The 27,346-nt window shown below is 44.6% G+C and overlaps 1 protein-coding gene across 1 annotated transcript; it reads left to right on the plus strand.

Moving 5' to 3' along the window:
* Positions 1 to 431: 431 nt before the first annotated feature.
* slc2a15a (solute carrier family 2 member 15a) lies at positions 432 to 27,346 on the plus strand. The gene is given in 11 exon segments (XM_056436204.1): positions 432 to 476; positions 2,838 to 2,936; positions 12,279 to 12,439; positions 14,342 to 14,463; positions 15,790 to 15,932; positions 16,195 to 16,327; positions 17,343 to 17,530; positions 23,407 to 23,482; positions 25,305 to 25,432; positions 27,091 to 27,300; positions 27,302 to 27,346. Coding segments are annotated over 11 exon segments (1,350 nt in total).

A 27,346-nucleotide genomic window follows, 5' to 3' on the forward strand; every position in this document is an offset into this window, starting at 1 on the left:
CTTTTCTTCTCCTCCTCTTGTTTCTTCTCTTCTCCTTTCATCTCCTCTCCTCCTCTAGTTTCCCCCCTCCTGTGTCCTCCTTTGCTCTCATATCCTCCTCTCCTCTCTTCCCTTCTCCTCTCATTGTTTCCTCCTCTTAGTTGGTTTCCTCTCCTCTCCCCTCTCTTTCTTCGTAAACTCACTTCGGGTAAATTGCTTCCAGCAGGCTTTTCTCTCGGCGTGTCACGCTGCCCTCTGTCATGTGATGACACTGCGTGGTCTTGTTATCGGCCGGAGGAGAGGCCTGGAACTGTGCACGTGAACGGCCACGACCACTTTGACGTGCACATTTCTGTGAGAGCAGACTTAGCCGTGCAGCCATGAGCTCCTGTGCAGTGTAGAGAGAAACCCTTCAGCTGTGTACCGTCGGGGAAGGAGGACAGACTTCCCAAATGGCTGAGGAGGTTTTAATTGCATCGTCTGGGAAAAGCTCATCGGTAAGTTCAGACCGCCTGCATCACTCGGGTCGGATCAGCTGACTGATCCCCTAGTCTGAGACGCATGCAGGGACCCAGCAGCTGATAGCATTCCTACTTTCAAAGTTCCAGAGCTACTTGGGATGTAGAGGATCAGCGGCTGCACTCAATAAGACCGTAGGGGATATTCATCTCCCTGATGGATCATGGAGGTCTGCATCGTGGTCCATGCCTACTACCAACTATTCATACACTCTGTCATACTCATTGAATGTGTTGTAACTCTGTATTGATTCATTCTGTACGCATGTCATCTATTGCTTCTGTCCATCCGGGGAGAGAGATCCTCCTCTGTTGCTCTCCTGAAGGGTTCTTTCTCTTTTTTCCCTGTAAAAGGGTTTTTTCTATTTCTTGGGAGTTTTTACTGATTCGATGTGAGGTCAAAAGTCAGGGATGTCGTATTCGTACAGATTGTAAAGCCCTCTGAGGCAAATTTCTTCATTTGTGATATTGGGCTATACAAAATAAACTGAATTGAATTGAATATTCAATGAAGACCACCAGACCGTATAAGCATAAAATGTACCAGTACGTAAAGACTGTTGAATTTGATGTCAAACAGCAAAAATACTCGGCAAAATTCAGTGAACACTTTTTTGATTGAAAACAAAAGGAGTCGAGGTTGCAAACAATATTGTGTCGTTTTCAGCCAGTTACAGTGAAAGAAAATCAGTGTTTCTAGACCAGAATTATTTGATGTTAAATAACCAAATACAGTGACTCATTCGTAGTAATCAAAGGGGGACTGGCACATTTCTGATCCGGGGTTCTATGTGTCCCGGAGATTATGCCTCTGCCGTGCTTATTTAAAACCATCTGATGCTGAACCTCACTAAGTGGTTTTGTTACCCAAACGTAAAGTATTTCTAGAGCTTTTCCAAAACCTAAACATTTGATAATATTGCCGAAACCTATCTGAACCTCTCATTCTTCCTATTTCTGTCCACATACTTTTAGTCACTTTCGTGCCATGTCTCACTCTGTTATAGATTACAACGCCAACATCACATTTCCAGCCATAATTCACATATTCTTCCCAAATGCAGGCTCTTTCCTCTTAGTTTGTACCTTGATATTTTGAAGTTCAGCTGGACATTTGTTTTTCGTGACCATGCAGGTCACACTGTAAGGAAAAAAGGTTCTGACTTTGCCTTTCAACTCTCTCAGGCCCTTTGCCTGCAGTGAGGAATGTGAATCAAGTGGATGTATTGTAGATCCTAATCTTCTCAATTAACATCATGCTGTCTTGAAAAAGACTTGAAACTAAAGATTGAGACCATAAACTCAAGACAGACTTCATTTTGCAACCAGAGGAGTCGACCCGCACTGGTCAATTGAGAGAATCCAAGTTTTAAGATACTTTCCATTTAGTTTCCACAGGTTGTCCCAGAGCGACCATTCCTCTGTGACTCATTCAATATAAATAAAAATAGGTCGTGTAGCCTAATGCAGCGTATGCATGGTCTTATCCCTTTACTTGTAAAATAAGACCATTTATTGTAAACGTCCTCCTTATCTTCTTTCAGCTTTAAAAGTGGAGAAGAAGAGCCATAAAGCATAAACTCCACCCGCGGGCTCTCATGGAGGCGGAGGTACTGCTTGCCCCTTTTGTTTTTTCACTGCGGTTAATGGCAATCAGCAAAACTAACTGGGTTCAACACATACACAACCTATTCTATGGAAAGGACGTGTAATAAAAGTGTCTATATTACAGTGGTGAGAAACAACGAGAAAGCAAAGGGATTAACCCAGTTAGTGAGGGATTGATCTGAGATGAGGCTCAGTTTGAGCAAATTCATCGATTTTGATTCTAAAAATTCTTGATTATTATTAATATTTATTTAATTTTGATCAGTGATTGTTTTTTACTTTTCATGAAGCTCTGCCTCCCCTCCTCTCCCTGTCCATTGTCTCTATCGTTGACTACCGTACATTTATTTTTTTACCAAAATAAGGTCCCACGGTAGTCGACCGGCAGAGGCGGGGCTTGGCCTCATTGTGTGAAGCGACTGCGATCACCTTTTCCAACTAAATATTCTTACATTTCTGAAAACTATGTATCTTATTTTAAAAAAAAAATACTTTATTAGAGAATGTGCACAATATAGCGACAGGGATCAGCGAACAAGTATTTTCATTTTTTTTAAACTATGTATCTTAAGCTTATTGTGCTCAATGTCTTCTAGCAAGCCCTGACTGGTTAGGACACCTCTTGAGCTCTAGATAGGTGTCATTTCCTAATCTAAAGTATATATATATATAAAGAATAATTGCCTTTACTCCTAATCACTTCCCCTACCACTCTCTGTCCTCTGTGTACAGCAACTGACCGGCTCCTTGTTGGCGGTGACGTTCATCACCTCCTTTGGGAGCTCCATGCTTTATGGCTAGAACCTAGCTGTGGTCAACTCCCCTGCTGTGGTAAGATGCATGTGCACACACACACACACACACAAAATGATTATGACCTTTCATTTATATGCAGATCTCCAATAAAATTACGAAAAATAAAACATGACAAGAAAAGATTACTCTCATCGGTCATTAATACCATTTACTGGAAACACGGAATTTCCAAAGAAAGTGTTATTAATGATTACTTTTCCTTATGATGGATGACGACTGTCTCGCTGTATTAGGAGTAAATAAAAGATACATAACATGTATATAACATATTGTTGCTTATTTAGTCATACATATTCAATGTCAAGATGTGTACGCTTGACTTGAGTAAAAGTGTGTTATTTTGTAATGACTTTTTTTGGGCCAAGAGAGTATTTTCAACAACAGGAAGTTCAGGATTAAGCCTTAACTCCTTCTTTATGTTAACAGGAGACTCGGGAGATCACTTTTTAAAAAAGTAGAATAAAAAGACACCGTTTTCCCATTTCAAAATAAAAGCCACATAGAGTAACTCTAGGACGCTCAGGACACCTGCAACGCTGTGTGTGTGTGCGTGTGTGTGCGTGTGTGTGTGTTTGTTTTCTGTATGTTTTCGCTCATACTTAAAAGGGAAAAGTGTTGCAGAGCGTTAACGATCCGGAGCAAATGATATACACTCTTCCACTTGCTATGATAATTAAGTCAAACAATGATTAATTAATTTCAATCACGGGAGGCAAGTGAGTTATTTAAAGATAATTGTTATTATAACAGATAAGATGTGATCATAACCTGGAGGCCAAGACACTGGTGGCTGATGTTTCTGCTGAGACTGGGAGGCTGATGAAGCTGATGAAGACTGGGCGCTGATGGGGAGCATAACCACAGCATGAATTAATTAAAAAGAGACAGCAGCAAGATGATTGACGTGTTTGGCTGGGTGTATGGCTGGATGTATGAGAAACACACAACAGGCCTAAGCGTATTTAAGTATAGTCGTCAGGACTGAACTTACACTCGAGCTTCATATGAACCAGAGCTACCAGGAAGTTTTAGTGGTACACGTCATTGGAACCGTTGTTTTCTTCCTTATATATGATGGAAATTAAAATAACACATCAACTGCAAAAGGCAAGAAAATTGTGAAAACATGTTCACTAATTTGACTTAGAGTGAAAAATAAACACAGAATTGCGCTAAAACTCTGCTCACATTGTTCCATATCGCGTACCTTAATGGAGTTTTACAGAACTTAGTTCGGGAGCAATGACCACGCCCCGAATGTAGCTCATTCCCGCGCACTAAAGCATTTAAACCGAGCACACCTGCCCATCTTCCTGTGACTCTGTCTCTACATCCCGTAGCAGCATGGACCCAGAACTCTCACTCACCGCTTCCGATGCCGACCTCTTCGCAGACGAGCAGATAACGCCCGAAGACCCAGAGACCCCACCGTCTCCCGCCATACGTCGCCGCCGGCGACCGCGACATACAGCCAGTGTCACTCACGGCTCCGGACACCGATCCCCGGGCAACCCCGACGCCATCGGCCTCTCGCAGTCCAACAGCCCCGGGCGGAGATCCCGTCTCCGTCGCCCGAGGGACATCGCCCCTCCCCGACGGCGCTCTTCCAGCCGCTCGAACGCCAGCCGCGATCGGTCTCCACGCCGACGCCCCGCCGAGCGCCGTACTCTCAACAACTCCGGGTGGACAGTGCGTAAATTGAAAGATGCACTCACCGAGCGCAACATCCCGTTTTTCGAATCTGACAAGAAAGCCAGATTACACCAACGCCTGACTGAACACCAGCGGAACACCACGGCACTTCCGGGTTCCCAGCTCCGCGTCGGCAGCTCCGCCAATGACGTCACTATGCGAACCACGGCCGCAGCAGCGCTGCCGCACACGGGGGGGCCAGGTTGCATCGCACCCCCCCCCCCCCCCCCAGCATGCCCTCAACCCAGAGGCCACCCACCTGGCAGGCTCCCTCGTACAGCCTTCACTTCCACCCCATGCACATGCTTCCTTCCATCCAAGCACCCCTTCCCACCCTTCCTTCGTTCCCGTTCCCCCCCCCCCCCTACCCCTACCCCTTTCATTACCCTTCCCTCCCCCATATCCCAAATGTGTGTAATACTAACCTGCATACAACCTTTCATTCCACAGGTCAGCCAGCATCAGTTCACAACTTCTTTCCACAGCACGTACCTCCACCCGCCAGGCCCACACTAGCCATAGCAACACCTCCAGCACACCCACCCACCCGACCATCCCCGTTATCTAACTCCATCAGGCAGCAGATTCTCACCGGTAACTACGTCGACCTCGCCCAACTCATCCACCCATCAGCTAGCAACACCCAGACCCCTAGAGGACTGCTCACCATATTCGGCCCCGTCGAGCTGAGCCAGCCTCTCCCCACCCGGTCAAAAGAACTCACGACAACGGAGTTCGCGTACGCTTTCTCCCTGTACCGTGACGTCATCTGCTCCGCCCTACCCGACCGCAGGCCCGAGCTGGACAACTACTTAACGTTAATCCTCAATTTAGCCTTGCGGTTCGGCAACAACGGGTTCTATAGCTACCACGTCCTGTTTGCTTCCGAAACCGCCGGCCGCGTGCAACAGTACAACCAGGGCACATATTGGGGAACCCTCGACCCAGAATTATATTGTCGAGTTTTTGCATCCCGCCCTTCCCTTAACTGCGAGCTCTGCAGCGCACCAGCCCACCCAGCCTCCTCATGCTTCCTCTCTACAACTCAGCCGCAACCAATTCCCCTTAAACAAAGTCCCACATCCCACCGCAGCCCCCCGCCCCAACCCCATCAAACCAGCCCCCCGCCCTCCCCCCAAGGACACAGACCAGAGAGGAAGACCCATCCTCTACCAGGGCGGGAAGACGGTCTGCAACAATTTCAATGACTTGGGATGCAGCGCCTCCAGCTGTCGATTCCTCCACACCTGCTCCTTCTGCGGCGGGGCCCACACAAAATCAACCTGCCCCCATAACTCTCTAAAACACAGGCTTTGTAAGTACCTCGGGACACCGATTAACATCCCCGCGTTAGCCTCCGCACTGGAGGGACACCCAGACCCCCAGTTCACGAGTTATCTTTTACAAGGTCTCACTCACGGTTTCCACCCAGGAGTATCCGCAGTACCACAGTCTTCCTTTACGTGCAAAAACCTTCAGTCAGCCACTGCCGAGTCTGACATAGTTGCCAAACTCTTAGCCCAGGAAGTTAAAAACTCATTTATGATCGGCCCACTCACCAGCCCACCTTTCCCCATAGTTAGAATAAGCCCCATCGGAATAGCTACCAGAAAATATTCGGGCAAAAAGAGGCTAATTATAGACCTCTCAGCACCTCGCGGCTCCTCCACCCCAAGCATTAACAGCCTCATCCCCAGCGCAGACTACTCCATGCAGTACACAACAATTGGCCATGCCACATCCCTCATCCGCCTCGCAGGCCGAGGAGCCAGCGCTTTTAAAATAATGCCCATCCACCCTGATTACTGGCACCTTTTCGGTGTCTCCTGGAACGGCACTTACTACTTTGCCGTACGCCTGACCTTCGGGTGCAAGAGCAGCCCCAAAATCTTTGACTGCTTATCCGAGGCACTCTGTTGGGTCCTAGCGAATGTCCATAAACTCCCCTACGTCATCTACCTCTTGGACGACTTCCTCACCGTCACACCACCTTCCTCCCCCCCGGCACACGGCCTCCATGCCCTGACCTCCCTGTTCCAGGAACTCGGCGCCCCCCTTTCTGCAGAGAAAACCGCAGGTCCCAGCACGTCACTGGAATTCCTCGGCATCACCCTCGACTCGGTCCTGTTCCAAGGGTCTCTACCCCTCTAAAAAATCAACCGCATATCCCTTATCATCTCCAATTTCCTCCTGACCCCCACATGCACCAAGCGCCAACTCCTCTCACTGCTAGGCCACCTTAATTACGCCATTCGTATCATTCCCCAAGGTCGTTCCTTCTTGTCCCACCTTCTCTCAGTCGCCGCTTCCGCCGAAAACCTCCAGACACAAGTCACGCTCGACAATGCATGCCAAACAGAGCTTAAACTATGGCACCAGTTCCTCTCCTCGTGGAATGGAATCTCCTTCTATGATGACCACATTACAAAACCGGAAGACATCCAGCTCTTCACAGACGCAGCACCCTCAATAGGCTTCGGCGGCCTCTTCGGCAACAAATGGTTTTCAGCCGATTGGCCGGTGGAATTTGCGTCCTTGACTCCCTCCTCCGCGATCTCAGAATTATATCCCATCGTCATCGCAGCCATTCTTTGGGGGCCTGAATGGTCCAAAAAGACAATAACTTTTTACACCGACAACAGCGCAGTAGTTGACATAATCAACAAAGGGCGGTCACGCTGCCTTAGACATCATGCAGTTCATGCGCAGACTAACCCTAATTTCAGCCCAGTGTCAGTTCATCATCAGAGCCACCCACATCCCAGGTCACAAAAACCTCATCGCCAATTCACTCTCCCGTTTCTCATTTCAGAAATTCAAACGATGAGCACCAGCCTCAGAACCCCAGCCGACTCCGGTCCCACCGTTTTCAGCCACCGTCTTCATCTGACCCCTCAACTACGACACCTGATCTCCGCCTCCCAAGATGCCATCATCACTAGCGTCGCACCACGAACACTGTCTTCGTACCTCACAGGATGGCACAGCTTTAAAGCTTTTCACGCCTTTGCCGGCTTGCCATTCCCATCACTCGACGTCCTCACCCTCACAAACTTCGTCACATACGCCCACTCCCGCACCATCAGGTCGGCTACCATAAAAGTCTACCTAAGCGGAATCAATTTCCTCACCAAACTGTCCACAGGGGCGCCCTGTCCCGCCACAAACCACTCGCACATAGCCATGCTCCTTAAAGGCCTTCGCAACACTGCACCTATCTCTGCGCCTAAACGCCTGCCCCTCACTCCAGACCTCCTCACTCGCTGCATCCAGACACTTCATTCAGGCTACCTGTCTCCATTCACGGACAAAACGCTAGAGTCCATGTTTCTGCTCGCGTTTTTTGGTTTCTTGCGTTGCTCCGAGTTTACCACTCCGAGCTCGGTCCACCACCCGTCGCTACACGCCACCATTTCCGATGTCTCCATCCATCCTCCCGACACCATCACATATCTCCTCAAACGCAGCAAGACTAACCAGCACGGTCCACCTCAGCGCGTTTACCTCTTCCGCCAAGAATCGTTCCTGAGTCCGTACGAGCCCATCTGCGACTACCTAAACTCGAGATCAACGAGCCAAACCCAAGACCCCCTGTTTATCACTGAGACAGGGAAGGGGGCCACGCGGTCCTGGTTCCTCCACCACTTCCGCCAGGTCCTAGCCAGATCCGGCATACCTCCCGCGTCATACTCGTGCCACTCATTCCGCATCGGCGCCGCCTCCGCAGCCGCAAGCCAAGGAATACCCGACCACGTCATAAAGATGCTCGGCCGGTGGTCCTCCTCCGCATATCTCTCCTACATTCGCGCCAACATGAACGCCATCAGGAACGCTCACCGGTGCTTGTCTACCTGAAGCTACCTTTTGGGGGATTCAGCCCTCCGAAGCTTCAAGAGGAGACAACCCCCACCCACGAGTCTCCACTCCCCGTTCCCGCAGCGACCGGGACACCGGCAACCCGCCGTCTCACCCTGCCGACCTTCTCTCTCTCTCTCACCCACCTAACCCCTCTACCTCCCTTACCTCTTACCCCTCGACCGTCATCCCGTTCCCCTCGACCCCATCCCTACATCCCTCATCCCCACATCCCTTCCCCTCGACCCCTTTTCCTTTTCTCTCTTTTGCAATAAACCGTTCAAACTCATATCGCTACCAGCGTGGTCATTGTTAGTGAAACGGAGTTTTACAGAACTTAGTTCGGGAGCAATGACCACGCCCTGAACGTAGCTCATTCCCGCGCACTAAAGCATTTAAACCGAGCACACCTGCCCATCTTCCTGTGACTCTGTCTCTACATCCCTCCCCCCCAACCCCTTTTTCAAAACATACCATCCTCTCTCCCTCACAGGAACGGGGGGATTCAGCCCTCCGAAGCTTCAAGAGGAGACAACCCCCACCCACGAGTCTCCACTCCCCGTTCCCGCAGCGACCGGGACTCCGGCAACCCGCCGTCTCACCCCGCCGACCTTCTCTCTCTCTCTCTCACCCACCTAACCCCTCTACCTCCCTTACCTCTTACCCCTCGACCGTCATCCCGTTCCCCTCGACCCCATCCCTACATCCCTCATCCCCACATCCCTTCCCCTCGACCCCTTTTCCTTTTCTCTCTTTTGCAATAAACCGTTCAAACTCATATCGCTACCAGCGTGGTCATTGTTAGTGAACACAGTTTTTACTATTCGGTTGGAACATCCTACTTCATCACACCATGGCACTTTGAACGTTGACCCTCTTGTTCATATATCTGTTGCAAAGGATTGTGGGTCAGAGTAGCCGGGTAAAGCAGGCTTGCATACGACAAAATTATACCGCACACATGACATGCTGTGTGTTGGAACGCACTAAATATGTTCTGTCGTACTAAAAAGAAAGGTATTATGGGTATTGGAACACGGGCATACTTTAAAAATGTGTACGTATCTGTATTTGTTCCTGTTTTCTCTATCTGCAGCTAGCAATGCTAGTGAGCTAGCTAACTCGACAACATTTTTCGAATGCTGTTTTTTAGAAGCAACAATCTAATACAGTTATGGACCCTCTCTTTCCAACAGTTTTCTTGACACTGAAATGTGCCCGGTAATATTTGACCATGGAATGAAAGAGCCCTTCTTCTATTAAGGGTCGCAATGAAGGCTGGAGCCGATCCCAGCTGACATTGGGCAAAGGCGGGTTCACCGAGACATGGTCATCATTGCAGAACTCACGTATAGACACAGACAGAGAGTCACGCTCACACCTACAGGTCATCTAGAGCCTCCGGTTAACCTGATGTCTTTATACGTCTTTGGACTGTGGACTGCAGGGCTGGGGAGGGGGGACCCTTCTTGCTGGTAGGGTGGCCGTGCTCGCCACTCCACTGTTGTTTGAACAGAGAGCAAGTCACATGCATGAAAAGCTTTTAGTTAAGTAACGATATGTGTCTTCCTCCTGCATGTTGGTGGGGGAACTCGTGCCTTCACATGTGTAAACTGATTGGGAGGCTCAGTTCCCAAAAAGACTTTGGGATTTGATTAGAGCTGTGAAAGAGAGAGAGAGAGATAAAGAGAGTGAGTTAATACTGGTCTCGTGCAGCAAGGATATGTTGGGCCACATGATCAAACGTGGTTTGCCATCTTTTCAGGAAGGAATGCTCTCCGTCTGGCTCGAAAAATGGCAAATTGACTGTATCCTCGCTAATAGAGCATCTATGAGGACTCAGTCCTCAGTTCACTTTACCGTAGTAGGAGTGGTAATGAGCGAACCAGTGATACACACATGCGCCTTTTGAATATACAACCATCAGTCTATTACATGGTTTTCAACTATGTATCTGATCCATATGAAAACTTTACTCTTCTTTGAATGAAAGGGAACCAACAACGCCACCTGGGGACTCACACCCCAAGAAATATAAGTTTAACAACCCCAATGTATAGTTTGAGAAGGGTTAAGGACACAGATTTGTTACTAATATTTGGCCAGAGATGTGTTGAGTAATACGAACCATAAGTTTATTACAGGAAACCATGAAAATAATCTAAAATGAAACAATTAAAAGCCAAAACATGCAGAACTAATTCACAATGGCCAAACCCTGCACGAAGTAAAAACAAGCACAATGGAGACAGTCATACAGGCAAATAGGGGCAGCAAAATAGCAGCAAGTGAACCTACAAATGATAAAAAGCATCTTTTTATTTTTTTATAATTTTTTATTTTTCGTTTTTGGATAGTATCTTAATTTACAAAGTATACATCAGCACAGGTGTAATATTCAATATATACCATCCAGTCTTTCAAATTAAATAACATTGAACATTTTTGGGAGAGTGTACATACAAACAGAGAAATACATCAGACAAGGGGGAGACTAGGGAGGGAGAGGGATAGAGGTCGGAGAGGTTTCCTAAACTAGAGCAGCGTTGCAGGGTCATTCATTTATTATCTCCACAGGACCTGTCCGTATTGGATTTGCATATTTCACCCACTTGTCCCAGAGTTGAATAAACATATACTTCTCTGAAGGCGGAGGGAGAAGGTGATCCTTTCCATAGCATAGATGTCATTTACTATGTCTATCCACTCCTGAATCGTGGGGGGCTCAGGAAGCAGCCAGCGTCTGGTGAGCGCTTTTTTACAAGCGGTTATTAAAATGCCCAACATGTATTTATCTCGTCGCCCTGTTTGAAAATCAAATTTTCCGAAGAATAAAGTGGCAAATTCCAGGGGCAAGTCAGTGTTAAGTATGATTTCCAATATTTGATGAAAATCTGCCCAAAATATGTGCCAGTGATTTGCTTCTTGAGCCCCACACCGTCTCCAACATGTGGCATCCCCTCCCGCGAAGCGTGCCTTCTGCTTCGGTGTAATAAAGAAACGAATAACACACTTCCATGCAAATTCCCGCCATATATGAGATAAAAAGCATCTTTGTGTACTCAGAAAAGCGCTATATAAATGAATTATTGTTATTATTATAAACAGAGATTAAAAGAAAACTCAATGGTGCAAAAATAAGACAAAGATTGTGACTACTTACCACCTCATATACAGAGTAAGTAGTCAGATGGCATGACAATAAAAGCATGTCTGAAACTCCCCAAGAACCACCACAGGGCGAGGACAGGGGCCAATAGGGAGTGAAGCAATGACAACAGGTGCCTTTTATATGCTGGCGCTGATTGGGGAGGAGCCAGTTTGCGGGCTGCGTTCAAACCCCTCCCCTTCCTTCTCTGGAGAGCGTTCCTCACTTAGATAGTCATGGTGGTTAAGTGGCCCCTTGCATGGTAGCCCCTCCCATCAGTGTATGAATGGTTGTGAATGATGACATCAACCTCTACCTTTATGTTTAAGTCGCCTCGTATTCTGACTGAGCAAATGGAAATGTTTGAGGGGGGTTGGTGGATGGGTGATAAGTGTTTGGGCCGTAAAAATGACAAATAGTTACTGAGTTATTGTTGATTCATGTGTTTATGATTAAATCAGAGTTAACTCATATACATTGGACTGCCTCTCTTTGACCGAGTTGTTATAATTGTATTCATTAATGAAGGATGATCGTAGTTCTTCATTATTTCTGCCACCTTTCCCACCACGTTCCTCTCCTGACCACGTTCCTCTCCTGACCTCTACCTCCTACCTCCTACCTCCTATCTCCTGTCTCTATACAATCCCTTCCCCTCTCAGTGCATGAAGGACTTCAACAACAAAACGGTGGTGAGTCGTAATGGAACAGGACTCAGTGCGGAGACCCTGACCCTCATGTACTCCCTCACCGTGTCGGTCTTTGGTATTGGCGGTCTGCTGGGCTCCGTCATCGTGGGCATGCTGGTCTCTCGCTTCGGCAGGTGAGCAAACGAGTGCAGATTCTAGACCAGTTCTACACCAGTCGGGGTCGTTTTCCTTTATTATTACATTAGAAACTTAGCAAAAAAAGTTGAACAAAAATTTACATGTTGATGAAAAATTAAACACATAGAGCAATGATAATTTAAAAAAGATTGCCCTTCTAGTTTGACATGACACAAGGAGAGTCCTTAGTTCAAAACAACGGAACTGGAGCTGTGGTTCTCAAGCTGGGAGGGGGAGGGGGGGGGGGGGGTCCTGCGGTTCTAAGGGTTGTCAGATGCTCGTTGAGATAAAAATATTAAATATCATATTTTACTCTGGGGAGTAGATTTTTACATTGCATCGCCTGTGCCAGTGCTCCATTGCATCAGAGCAATTTTTATTGAGCGTGTTTGTAAAGTTCATTAATAGCTCACGGGTTTCTGACGGGGGAATTCCGACAGGTCAGGGGGGGGAGAGAAAAAGTGAACTAAACTAAACTGTCATAACAAACAAAGCATTATTTATCTATATTTATTTATCAGAGCATTTGCAATAACCACTCCGAGTCAGCAGGGGGATGCGCATGGAAACAGCTGTGTATGCAGGTTTGCAGATTTCTTTCTCCCTTATTTCCCTGTTGTTTCCATTCTGTCTGAGGACTGATGCAATGTGGGAGATAATGGAGTCGGAGCCAAAAGGGTCTATTTACAACCATGTGAAAAAGAAAGCAGGCTGAGAAAATGCTTGGGTCTCCTCCACTCAGTTGTTAAGCACCTCCTGATCATGCACCTGTTCTCAGAGAACAGCAACGCAGTAACGTCTACATCACATTTCATTTAGCTGATGCTTTTATCCAAAAAAGACTTACAATCACACACCACACGTTCATCTGCTCAGAGGAAAACATGTGTTTTTGTGTTTTTGAACTCTCACCAGTCAGGATCATTTTTAGCTGACTTCCACTTCAAAATACGATTCCCTTGAAAACTTTATTTTTTGTGGAAACTTCATTTTAGGAGACAGGGCTGAAGAAGCAGCAGGGGACATTTGTCCTCAGCAGCCCACGGAGCCGTGTTTTAATCTTGGCTGTGCTTTTGTCCTGACACGCCGACCCCTTAACCCCTGTAGACCATCCAACCAATGGATAGGGGCCAATTGGCAATGTCTGCCTCAGGGACACTCAGCAGCATCTGGTGCTGCCACCAACACCAGCACCTGAACACTCAGCGTTAACACACGGTCACGGTGAGGAACCAACACCACTCTTTTTTAAAGTTCTGAAAATGACACTGATAAGCATCGTCCCGTAGCGTCATGGACGGACTACAAAATAAAGAAGATGACGCAAGGTTAGGAAGAAGGTAAAGACACCCAAACCATCACTAAAGGCACTAGATCAGAGGCTTATATCAACCCTGCCCTCCTGTCCTCTGTATGCAAAGCTGCTGGTACCCCCCCCCCCCCCTGGTGTCCTTCAGAGTGCACAGTGCCACCGCGTCACCCTCTGCCCCCCACAGTGAGCTTGTCCTCAAAGTGCAAAGCACAGTTCTCTTATATTTCAGTGTGAATCCCCGGAAAGCTCCACCCGTCTCCACTGGTTCATGGAACTCCGGCGGACATTTACACGCAAATGAAAGCAGGCAATTTATAATCCCGTTTACAGGCCGATCCCACAGCATTGTTTTATGGTGCTGTGTTAGCGTTTTACACCTAATCGGGATTTCTACACGCATACATGTCTGTGACTGTGTGTGTATATGTGTATATCAGGCGGGTTTACTACTGTCGACCACATACTGCAGCTGTCCTCACTCTGGGTCATATGCTTTTATGTATATTCATAATGTCTGCCTACTCCATGTCTGCCTACTCCATGTGTGTGTGTGTGTGTGTTTGTGTGTGTGTGTGTGTATTTTCAGGAGAGGCACGGTGGTAAATACAACAGTGCTGGTGTTTATTGCCGGCTCACTCATGGGCTTCAGCAGGATTTGTGGTTCACCCGAGATGGTTATTGTCGGCCGCTTCATCACAGGGAACAGGGATTTACTCAGGTACACACACACACACACACACACCCACACACACACACACACACACACACACACACACACACACACACACACGCGTATGTGGACACCCCAGGCGACGACCTCCGGTTCCAATGTCGAAGTGTCTTAGTCTTGCATCTTCGATAATTGCCAGCAGGGGCAGCTCCTCTGTTTGATTGTAACAAAGTGGATGAGAAAATGACTTCTCTCTTGATTCATTCCCTCAGTAAACATTGTAAACACGAGTTTATGGTCTCAATCTCTAGTTTCAAGTCTTCTTCAATACAGCATGATGTTTTTTTCATAAATGATCGAGAAATCGAGTCAAATCGAGTCAAATTGACAATGAAGCAGGGAATTAGGGCGTGGCTCTCTTGTGATTGACAGGTTGCTGCTGCTACGAGAGACATACACGGCGTCTCTATGTCACAGTCCAAATATCTGTTTGAATCAAATCAAGATGGGGATGGCCAAAACTAGAGGCTTCAAATCGGCAGCTCGCAAACCAATGGGTCACGATGACTTCTTATACCCCTATTCCAGTTTAGGGAAGTCACTTTCCTGTTTCTACGTGATGCACCTGTGCACAAAGCCAGCTGAATAAAGACAATGCGATCTCATCCTCTCTGTCACACGGGGTTGACGGTGTGAAACTGCATCCGTTAGGTTTAACAAACAAAACCACTCATCAGGGTTTGGAAAAGTATCCTCTTCCATCAATTCTGCCTTCTAAGCCACCTTCTCCTGCGTGGCCCTCCATGTCGTAGGATCTCCGGTGGGATGGAAGCCAATCTTTCGTGCATGTAAACCTTGTACTGTACTCCAATATCAATGAGTACACTTTGCTCTTAGTGTATCTGAGCCCCTATGCGCCAACAAGTACCCACAAGAGAAACCGAGAGTGTAATGAGTACAGAAGGACAGATTTAGAGTTAAAATACATTCAATGACTATGACAGAGTGTATGAATAGTTCGTAGTAGGCATATTCCACGATGGAGACCTCCACGATCCATCAGGCAGATGGAGGTAGAGAGGAGGAGTGGGCGGAGTCTCAACAGTGGGCGGAGTCTCAACAGGGCAGTGGCGTAGTTGGTAGTAGGAATTCCACGACCCAGACCTCGATGATCCATCAGCAGATAGGATCTATGCCGTCTCATAGGGTCATCGGACCCTATGAGACGTGAAGTCAAAAGGACTCCGGGGAGAAAGCAGAGTTAGTAACGTGTGATTGAGAGATGACAATGACGTCTTTATCGAACATTTATTTTAAATCTGTGCAATGTTCCATGGATCTTCTTCTATGCTTTTTTATTTCACTGCAGGCATCTCTCTGTGTTGTCCCAATGTACTTGGGTGAGATTGCGCCTAAGAACCTGCGAGGCTTCCTGGGTCTCGTGCCGATTATCTTTATTGGCACCGGAGTCTTCCTCGCCCAAATCCTCAGCCTCCATGAGCTTCTGGTGAAAGGTATTCAAACACGCTTGGCCCGGAACATTATTGTCCTTGACAAAGCACATCTTTGACATGAGGTGTGTTGAAATGGACAACATTCATTAGAAATGTATCACGTTTTTCTTTTAAACAGTCAATGTAGCGTTTACCAATTAAATAAATCCTTTTTTTTAAATAAATTTTTTTTTAAAGAGTGGCCCTTTTATGGCTGAGACCAGAGTAAAATTTCAGTATTTGTGTAAGTATGACTGCGTTGTATCACTGTTACAGGAGGAACACTGGCCCCTCTTTCTTTCAGTCATGGTGGTGCCCACCTTCATCCAGTTGAAGCTGTTACCATGGTTCCCGGAGAGCCCCAGGTACCTGCTGATTGAGAAGCACAACGTCCATGCCACCATCACAGGTCAGTGTTGCGGCACCGCGAAACATCAACAAGAAGAAAAAAAAGAACGATGTGTTTTGCCAATAGTGAACCAATCAAATGAGAGTAATTTGGCCAAATATAACGATCAGTAGTAGTACAATTTGAGAAATACATTCTTTTATTGCACTATGGCAGTTGTGAATTACCCAACATATTATTCCATTTGCTGCAGCAGAATGGGAGATCAGACGTGTACACATACATGTGGTGCAAACAAGTGTATAACTAGAACGGGCACTCGGTAGAGCGCATACCTTCGCATATCACAAGATTGGGCATTGAATTATGAACATTTTGGCATTAGTTGCATGCCAATTGGATAATAATTGACCGCGCTATGATAGAAAGAAGATTTTGACCTTTTCATGATCTTGACCTTTGACCCGATCGATCCCAAAATCTAATCAAATGGTCCCCGAATAATAACCAATCATCCCACCAAATTTCATGCGATTTGGTTTAATACTTTTTGAGTTATGCGAGTAACACGCATACAAATAAATAAATAAATACACGGCGATCAAAACATTCCCTTCCGCATTTTCAATGCGAAGTTAATAATAAGAATAACTAGAACGGGCACTCGGTAGAGTGCATACCTTCGCATATCACAAGATTGGGCATTGAATTATGAACATTTTGGCATTAGTTGCATGCCAATTGGATACAAATTTGACCGTGCTATGGTAAAAAGAAGATTTTCAATGCGAAGGAAATAATCAGAACTACAAATTATGTGTCAGAGGAGCAGCATGTACACAGATAACAGGATGGTCCCGAGGATTATTAAAGGTGCTGATGACTGGTCCTGACGCAGGGCAATATTATACCAACAACACTGTTATCTTGGCTAGCTAGTTAGCTTGTCTGACATCAGCTGGCCTATGACTTATGTCTGCTAGGTCACGTAGCTGCAGTGACCGATGCGATCTGCGTCCTTGTGTCGGTCCATAATGTGCCGCGGCCATGATGCTTCCTGTCCGTTGTCTCGTAGCCCTGGAGTGGCACAGAACCAAGTGTAACATCCAGGCCGAGATCAAGGAGATGCAGGAGGAGCAGAGCTCCCTGTCGTCGGTGGAGATGCTGTCGGTATGGAAACTGCTCCGGGATGACTCGGTCCGCTGGCAGGTGCTCAGTGTGATGGTCATCAACGTCGGCATGCAGTTGTCCGGCATCGATGCTGTAAGGACTCTTTGAAAACTGAGTAATGTATACACAAGTTGGTATTAGTATGCTCTGCTGTCTACCACAATGTCATTTGTGTCTTGTATCGCCCAACATTTTAGATTTTGGGCAAAACAAAATCAATTTCCTTGAATGTCTTTTTTGATATTACATAAAAGCCTTCTATCTTTAGTAAGTCCATTTTTAGCTTGACCTCGGACCAAATACGCTTTAGATGTCACACACAAGTTCGAGCCTTCTTTGGGCATAATGAAAGTCAATAAATGTATGAGTAAAGGTCTGTGCACACCAAATCCATATATTGTGCCAGATTTAAAAATAAATATGACCTCACGTTGTGTCAATCACTTTTTACACTGTGAAACTTTTGTCCATTATTAAAGTTTCCGGAACAGTTTAGACTTTCTGTGTTTTTTCCGCATCTGTCAGAGGCCTTCAGAGTTGTTTGACCACACGTCATCATCCAATGCCATGTCAATCATTCATTAGCCCCGTTTGCCACCAGCGCTACCATTGCACCCATTAAATTAATCCAGTTTAGAATCGTTTTGCACATTTTTCCACGTTTTAGAAGAAAAAATCTGGCTTAAGGCAAAGGCCAAAAGTCATGTGACCACCGCTCTGCCAACACAACTATTAATGTTGCATATCTGTACATTTTGACCTGTAATGACATTGCATTGGCCTAAATAACGGGGTCCAAAGTACGTTGGTGGAATAAGTTACCGGTATTGTCCGGAGGGTGTTCCCAGGTTTAGCAGGTGTTTGCTGCAAAACAGAATCAACAAACATGTTGTGTTTCTACATTCCCTCTTTGAGCTCGTTTACCATCAACTGTTGGTTGCCAAATGGTGTCTGTTAAATGGAGTCTTAAGGCTACAGCGATGAGCAGCACACACTCCTGATGGAACAGCATCAGATGGTTTGAGACAGTTCTGGCTCTGTTTCACTTTGCACTTCATCTCTCTCACTTTCCAATGGTTCAGTTTACTCTTTCCCTCCCTTTGTCCACCCAGACCACTCCTCCATGTTTCCACCGCTCCCTCATCTGATTGATCTAGCTTATTAGACAAAGACACTGTGATGAAAGTAGGCCTAAATGATCCCTTATTGTTTTATAAGCCTCGCGTGGTCTCTTGAATGAAGCCAAAAGCTTTGTGTCAGCAGTTTTCTGCCCGTACGATTAGCCAAATTCCTCCCCTGAATTATGCCCCAGAGATTAATTAATTATTCAAATGATTACCGGGGCGCCCGGGCCAGAAAGTGCACACTGTAAGCACTGGAGCTGAACTCATTAGCACGCCCTTCTCGAGGCTGTATTTTTAGCTGCTAATTAGCTCTGCCGAAACAAAGTGGAGCAGTGCTGAAGCACGCACATACTGACAGCAGCGCTGAGGATGAGGAGGGTCATGGTGGTGGTGGCGAAAACAGCAACACTTCAATGAGAAGGAAATCAATCAATCAATATCACCAGTGAGGATGAGAGTGATGCGGATAAAGGTGCATTTGGTTGCCATGACGTCGACGATGACAGTTATAACGGAGATGGTGATCGTGATGATGAAGATATCATCATCATCATCATCACACAAATCATCATCCTCCAGTGTTCGCAGCTCTACCTATTACAATGATGCGCTGCGATTCGTAAATACCCCACGCAAATCAATGTGTCGCCTTCTGTAAAGACTGAAGTTTATTTTGAGTGTTGCGTGTCACGAAATCAACTCATGCCGGACCTTTGCCCGAAAACGCGCACAAATAAAATAAGGAGGACATTTTCGTAAGATAAGAACCGTTGAATGAGATTACGTCGCAGTGATTGCGGGCGTTGTGGTTATTTTTGGTGAACTAATTCCCGATGTTTAAAATGACAACGGTTATAGTGAAGATGATACTATCGGTAACCAGTGGTGACGATGACGAAGGTGAAGATCACAAACAGTAATTGTGACAATGATGAGGACGCTCCAGGTGATCTTCAGTCCTGAGTGCTTGTGACAGTTGGCGAGCCTTGACACAGATCCTGGCACCCCACAGGATGTGTGTGTAACCGTTGATGCCAGCCGTGTGTTTTAGTGTACTCGCCTACCTGGTCCTCTAACCATCGCCGTCTGCCGTCTCCAGTTTATACCCCCACCGTCCTCGCCTGCTCCCCCCCAAGCCTCAAATTGAGTTGAATTGAATGTGAACAAATGTCTGCCGTCTCTTCGTGGCAACGCCGCGCCACCTGTGCAGAAGGTCCTAAATGGCTGCCTCCTCGTTTGGATATTTACAACGTTGTGTTTCTCTTTCTCAAAGCATATGTTCCGTTATTGGGAGGAACATTTTTTTGGTGCTTCTCAGACAATCTGCACACAGAAGACTTGTAACTACACTCAAAAAAACGTTTCAAGCCCTTCTTAGAGGTGACACATTTAAATATTGTTTGATACATTTAAATAAATCAATTACAAAAATAGATATTTATATTTAATGGGTGTAACACAAAATGTATGAATACTTTCATTTATTAGATTTATTTAGGTTAGATGGTGTGCATATCAACTCAAAATAAATGTGTTTCATTGGGGACTACCCTTTGCGCATGCGCCAGCTGAAAATCAGTTGTTTACATGAGGTGAAGACACTTTCAGGGCTGTACGGTGGTGTAGTGGCTAGCACTGTCGCCTCAAAGCCAGAGGGCCGAGGGTTCTATTCCCAGTCGGGGTGTTCCTTCTGTGTGGAGTTTGCATATTTTCTTGGTTAGTTTATATTTTGAGTTGGACAAACACAAATTAATTTAATTTAATGAATATCAGTTATTTTATTTGAGATGTATTTGATACAAATGAGTTGGACTAACTTAATTACATTTTATTGCACTGATGTGCTAAATTTGAGTTGGAGTTGCATATAATTATTGGATGGAAAACCTGCCAACAATTTAATTGAGTTCATCCAATGAGTCATTTCTTTGAGTGTATTTAGCTACTTTGGGAAAGTGTTAAATCCAACACGTCCGGTACCGCGGCTTGGTCAGAGGCCCCGTGCTTGAAACTATGGCGCTCTAGCGTCAGCTTTGGACCGGTCAGGGTTAGGGGGTTACCCTTCATTGGGAATCCCACCGTTCTTCTTGGCGAGTCCCGGCCTGTGCAGCACTCAAGCACAAGGATTGGTCAGGTGTCCGCACTTGCCGAAGTACTGATAACCCGATTTGTTGAGGTCCTATGCCCTGACCAATGGGCCTGTGCTGACTCTAACTACTTGAGGCCAAACCTCAACCAGCTAAAGAGGGCGGGTCTTGCCAAGAAGACTACAGTGGGATTAAGAATTATGCATTAGGGTGTCGGTTTCCAATCATTGCATACATAGGGTATTTTCTAAATAAACTTAACATGTTCACAGGACCAGGACAGTTTCCACTCACCAGTCAATCGGTCAAATGAGTTGGAAGCTTAGCATCAAAAAGTACAGATTTAAAGAGGAATACATTCCTGTTTCTGTGTCAAATGCACACAAATGTGTGTAACAGCTATTCTTAAAACATCACAATAGAAATAGAAGGTTAGTAACAGGTTAGCAGTATTAGAATTGGATCAAAGAATATCAGATTGACCAAATATGGACAAACAAATCCCAGTATAAGACAATTCAATCCCACCACTGCGTCGACTGCTGAGGGCGCAACATATTTAGAGTCCAAATGCAGTGTTGTGTTTCAAGAGTGAGCTTTTGGGTCATTTATACAAATAAAAAAACGAAGGGAGTTTGGGGGGAGATACTGTAGTTGCAACATTATTCTCCCTTTGCATGTAGTACTTTGGGGACTTTGACCAAACACAAGTTTTATTCAAGTAATTCTTCTTCGTTTGGGGCCAAAACCATTAGAAATGTAAATAATGAATTTAGTATCTGAATTATACTCTCGTTGTCTCTAAATTAGTCATCATTGAACGAAAGAAAAAACATCAACATATCATTTGGCCCCAAATTCTTGACCGGAAGCATAAGTTTACATATATTTTAAGGTTTACTTAGGCAACAAAACTTCTTTGTTAGGTTTAGGAAAATGGGGTTAAATAAGTTTGTTTATTAATCACACTGAAATTCCATGTTTAAAGTTGTATTTCCCATTCATTATTTAGTTTTGACCACATAGCATTGACGTATAACTACCGTCAGATGACCGGTCTGTGTTGCAGTGATCTCCAGGCTGTTCATTTGAACTCCCAGCATAACTTTACTGAAGAGCTTTAACCACACACACCACCCTACAGGCCTTTTGTTATGTCAAAAAATATACAAAAGTCAACATTGACTTATTTAAAGTCACATACACTACCGTTCAAAAGTTTGGGGTCACTTAGAAATGTCTTTATTTTTCAAAGAAAAGCACTGTTTTTTCAATAAAGATAACATTAATCAAAAATACACACTATACATTGTTAATGTGGTAAATGACTATTCTAGGTGGAAACGTCTGGTTTCTAATGAAATATCTCCACAGGTGTATAGAGGCCCATTTCCATCAACTATGTGTTCTAATGGTACATTGTGTTTGCTAATCGCCTTAGAAGACTAATGTCTGATTAGAAAACCCTTGTGCAATTATGTTAGCACAGCTGAAAACAGTTATGCTGGTGATATAAGCTATACAACTGGCCTTCCTTTGAGCTTGAAGTTTGAAGAATAAAATTAATACTTCAAATATTAATCATTATTTCTAACCTTGTCAATGTCTTGACTATATTTTCTATTCAATTTTCAATTCATTTGATAAATAAGAGTGAGTTTTCATGGAAGACACGAAATTGTCTGGATGACCCCAAACTTTTGAACGGTAGTGTACATATTTGAAGCTAAATCCCTTATTGTTATGTTATGGGTTGCATAATGTGACGTGATGTAAGTCTACTTATTTTACGCACTTATTTTGAGCGAAATCCCAATCTGTTTCTAAACCCTGTTTTAGATTTAGAAACCTAACCAAGGTAAGTAACCTGATATAGTTTAGTTGCTGAAACCTAGTCAAGATACATTTAGTATTTAACAAGTGGAAATTGACATGTTTAATAGCGCCGCTGGAGGCTATATGTAGAGCGGTACGATTGAAGCTCAGGGCCGCCGAGTTGAAAAGAGAGTGTGCTATTATTTATGTTAAATGTGCCCTTTCACACAAACCTATGCTGGTACACAACACTTTAGAAAAGGCAATAATTAGAAGTGTTTGGCAGATAATTAGAGAGGTTTGGCGGACGGCAGTGTGTCCCACTTTGAGCAGTGGGATGCCGCTCGACAAATGATTGTTGAAAGCGCAACGCTTTTATTTTATTAATTCAACTCCACCAGTTATTCATGTTTAATCTGGTTTAATCAGACTGAAAGAGAAATATTCCAGATAGTAGGTCACACTCATATAAACCTCTGTCTCTCGAAATCACACGTTCACACAGAAACATGTTCAACTAGAACGGGCACTCGGTAGAGCGCATACCTTCGCATATCACAAGATTGGGCATTGAATTATGAACATTTTGGCATTAGTTGCATGCCAATTGGATAGAAATTGACCGCACTATATGTTGACCTTTTCTTGACCTTGACCTTGACCTTTGATCCGATCGATCCCAAAATCTAATCAAATGGTCCCCGGATAATAACCAATCATCCCACCAAATTGCATGTGATTCGGTTTAATACTTTTTGACTTATGCGAGTAACACGCATACAAATAAATAAATAAATAAATACACGGCGATCAAAACATTACCTTCCGCATTTTCAATGCGAAGGTAATAACAATTTGATTTCACCTCATTTATCGTAACGTGCTTATTTTCAGAGAAAATAACTCAAATGTCCTGCATGCTGCTCCTCCCCCCCCCCCGCAGGTACACTTATCGTTCATGCGCTACGTGAGCGTCGGCTGCGTGGTCGGCATCATCGCCGGCTTCTGTATCGGCCCAGGCAAATTTGTTCCACAACGCATGCGCGAGGATCTTTTGTATTTATTATGCACTGCCAATGTCCTTCAATGCCGTAAACATGAACTGGCCGGGTTGCATTAAGCTGATCAGGGTATAGTTATTGATCATATCACACAGGTGGCAGAGGAGCTATAAACATATTCCAGAAGTATGGGAAACAAAAGTTTAACAGACGAAAAGCACAGTACTCATTTAAAAATACTCCTTCCTATGACTGCAACTCTTCATTAATTATACTGAATTATTTGGTCCATAAAATATTCAAACTAGTCATACGTAATTGTTTTGTCTGACCAACAGTTCAGTTGTTTGAACTCAGGATGAATCTCTATTGAGTGAGAGTGCCAGTTGACCCAAATTAACATGTCAAAATAAGTGACTTTTATCTTCTTCTTTTTTTGCTTAAATAAATGACTTAAATGATCAGTTGTCAAAACAGATTTATTGAAAAATGTCAATAGAGTAATCAATGAATGGACGGTATCGTTTTAGCTCCTATGTGCTCTCTGTGTAAGATCCACGGTTACTGCTTACTATGGCATTTTTAGATGTTCTTCATATTATTTCCTCCATGTTACTGAAAGACATGTATGGAGAGATACCATGAGAGGGAAATATCTACATATTTATGGATGTCACAGCTGATTGCAGCTGAGAAGGGATGATTTCATTTCTTAAGGTGACCAAACAGCACTGCTGGCATGTTTGCCTGCAGAGGTCCAGGTCGCTTTGTGTTGTTGGATGGCTCCCTCTGGAGGTCATACCCTAAACATCCTGAAGGGGTTTCTATTGTGAAGAAAGTGAGAGAACGCTACTAATCTTCATATTTACAAATCTGTCATGAGAACATTCACGAAAAGCGTTACTTGCTGTTCCACAGCATCCTACACTGAGTGATAAATATGCCTATTTATTCCTGTTAGCAGTTATTCATGCTGACTAATTCATGGCCTCCTGGAAAAGAGACAAATAATGCTAGAATATGATAATACAATATGAGTAATATGCATTTGTGTTTATATATGTCTCTCCTGTCCTCATCTTATCAGCTGGTTAAGTTCTCTAATGATGAAAGAGATGATTAATGAATATGAATTATATTTTCCATATAACTTCTCTGTATAACTGTTAGCTGATATATTCTATTAAGACATTAATCTGCACTTCTTTATATATATATATATGTATATATATATATACATATATATATATATATATTGTGAACACAGTACATACAGAGCATTTTTGTATTAATGCACTCATCCATTTTGGGATTTTTAACTATTCTGTTTCTTTCTGATTAGTGGAAATAAAACACCCAAAATGCACATTTATCATTTTCTTTTTGTGCCTGTAGATTTCTACAAAATCCTTTATAAATTTTTTGCTGTAGTGAGTGAAAAACATTCTCTCTATAAAATCATTTGACCCTAATTCTGAACCTGGATTTTTAAAATGTATTTATAATGCGTCATTGGCACATTAAATCATTAAACCTATTTTCCATATTCTATAGAAATAAATTCTGGGATTGGAGGTTACACATTTATTAAAGGAAGCCTGCATAATGTGTGTGAATACATAATGAATAACACAATCACGTTGCATTGTGGGACATCAAGAGTCCTTTTGCTGAACATATTTTGACAGTTTTTTGTATTTATATATTTGTATTACAATGAGCTGTCCAATCTACTCAAGGTTGAATTTAAACCGTTAGCATGAACCGTTCAGTGAACTCATTCAACAGAAGTGTGTGTTTTGCATTGAAGTGTTTGTGTTTCTCTTTGTTGCCGTTGCAGCGCGAGTTCCCTTTCTGATCACAGCAGAGCTGTTCAAACAGTCCCACCGGCCGGCGGCCTACATCGTAGGAGGATCGCTGAACTGGCTGTCTAACTTCACCGTGGGCTTCGTCTTCCCCTTTTTACAGGTGAAAGCTTTGTGATGTGCTGAGCTCTTCTCTTTCCTTAGTTTTAATATCAATGCTCCGGCTTTTTAATAACCACACATTTAAAGTGATCCGAACCAGGAAATCTGACCTGAAAGCTCCAATTAGAAACTGGGTGTCCACTTTGTAATGTTCCCCTTTTTGGGTTGGCTGTAGCTCATGAGGATGGGTGGTTGTCCCATAACCACAAAGTATGATCCCCGCTCTCCCCATAGTTCATGATGAAGTATCCTTGAGCAAGACACTGAACCCCCAGTTGCTCCCACAGCGCTTCACTGCAGCCCACTGCTCCTTAATACCTAAGGATGGGTCAAATGCAGAGAAGGATTTACCCACTCAATCAATAACGGATACATTATTATTCATATTAATAAACTTGAGAACATGTGGCTCTCTCTCCCACACAGCAGAGTGATGGCAGAGCAGCTTGGAAGATCAAACTGTATTACTAATGGCAAGTTTGAATACAATATGTTTCTGTATTTGTAGTCATGTGGCAATAAGCCAATTTAGCTCCAGAAAGTTGTTGCCGAACCAAATAAGAGAACAGTGGTAACAAAGACAGAACATTTAACAAGCATGCAACTCTTTCTTTCATAAAGGTCATAAGTGAGCTTGACTTGCTGAGTCCCGCATGGTTCCACCACGATCAGCAGCACTTTGTAGAGACATTGAATTGGTGAGAGATCACATATAGTCTCACTCCCAACTTGTCAAAGACCGACTCTCGGGCATTGGCCCGAGAGCAGGGGTCAGGAACCTTTTTGACTGGGAGAGCCATAAAAGCCAAATATTTCGAAATATATTTTCATTGAGAGCCATATAGTATTTTTAACAGGTAATAAATTAAATATGTCTTGCTTTTAATGCAACTTCTGGTGCTGCATGATGCTACGGGGGGGGAGTGCAGGTGACTTTTTCTTTGCTCCGACCCGATGCGCGCATACGCCGGCATCGGAGCTCTGCGGCACGCGCGAGACGGAGAGCCGAGAAGTGTTAACGCGACACGTAGAGACAGACATGACATGCTGCTGTAGAGACAATCAATAACAGACGTTTAGTTTAATAAAAGAACAAAGACGTCTTCAAGAAAAGGACCTTAAATTACTTCTGCTGTCGTGGACATCCCAAACACTAACGCCCTCGTGTTTGGGTTCATGACATCACCCGTAGGCTCACTCAGCTCGGTCACTTTCACCGATGAAGTTACTGTTACGTCTGAAAGACTTCCGCTTCCAGCTACGAGAGCGGAACTCAAGAGCTGATTGGCCCGAGTTGCGAGACGACCGCCTCAAAGTTGAAATATTTCAACTCGGGGCGAAAATTGTGCCGCTGTAAACGCGTCGCCCACATCGTGTCGCCCCAAACGCGCCGCCCGGGAAAATATTGCGTCTACTTTACATGGGATTCGGTTGCGCGAAAAAATAGTTTCGCTTTTGGTGTGAACGCACCTTTAGACATTGATTGTTTCCAACCTTGTGCTGCATTATGTTGACCCGAGAAAAGCATGTATTCTTGACCCTTCCCTTCAAAAGAATTACAAATAACAATTTCCCCTGTGAATCAACCATTGTTTCATTTAATTGTTCTGTCCACATCTCTAATCTTTCCAACAATCCTCTGCTCCATCTAACCATCAGATGTCAGCGGGGTCTTACTGCTACCTGGTGTTCAGCAGCATTTGTTTTTCCGTGGCCGTCTACGTCTATTTCGTCATCCCAGAGACCAAGAACAAGACCTTCATGGAGATCAGCCAGATGTTCTCTAAGAAGAAGGCAGTCGCAGAGACCCAGGGCCTGATCCACGGGGACCAGCTGAAACTGAAGAAGATGAATGGCTATGGTGGGTTGGGAACATGCTTCGCTGGAGCTCGACAGCTCTTCGTCCGTCCCTTAG

This window comes from Pseudoliparis swirei, chromosome 17 (genome assembly GCF_029220125.1).
Source record: "Pseudoliparis swirei isolate HS2019 ecotype Mariana Trench chromosome 17, NWPU_hadal_v1, whole genome shotgun sequence".
Classification (NCBI taxonomy): Eukaryota; Metazoa; Chordata; class Actinopteri; order Perciformes; family Liparidae; genus Pseudoliparis; species Pseudoliparis swirei.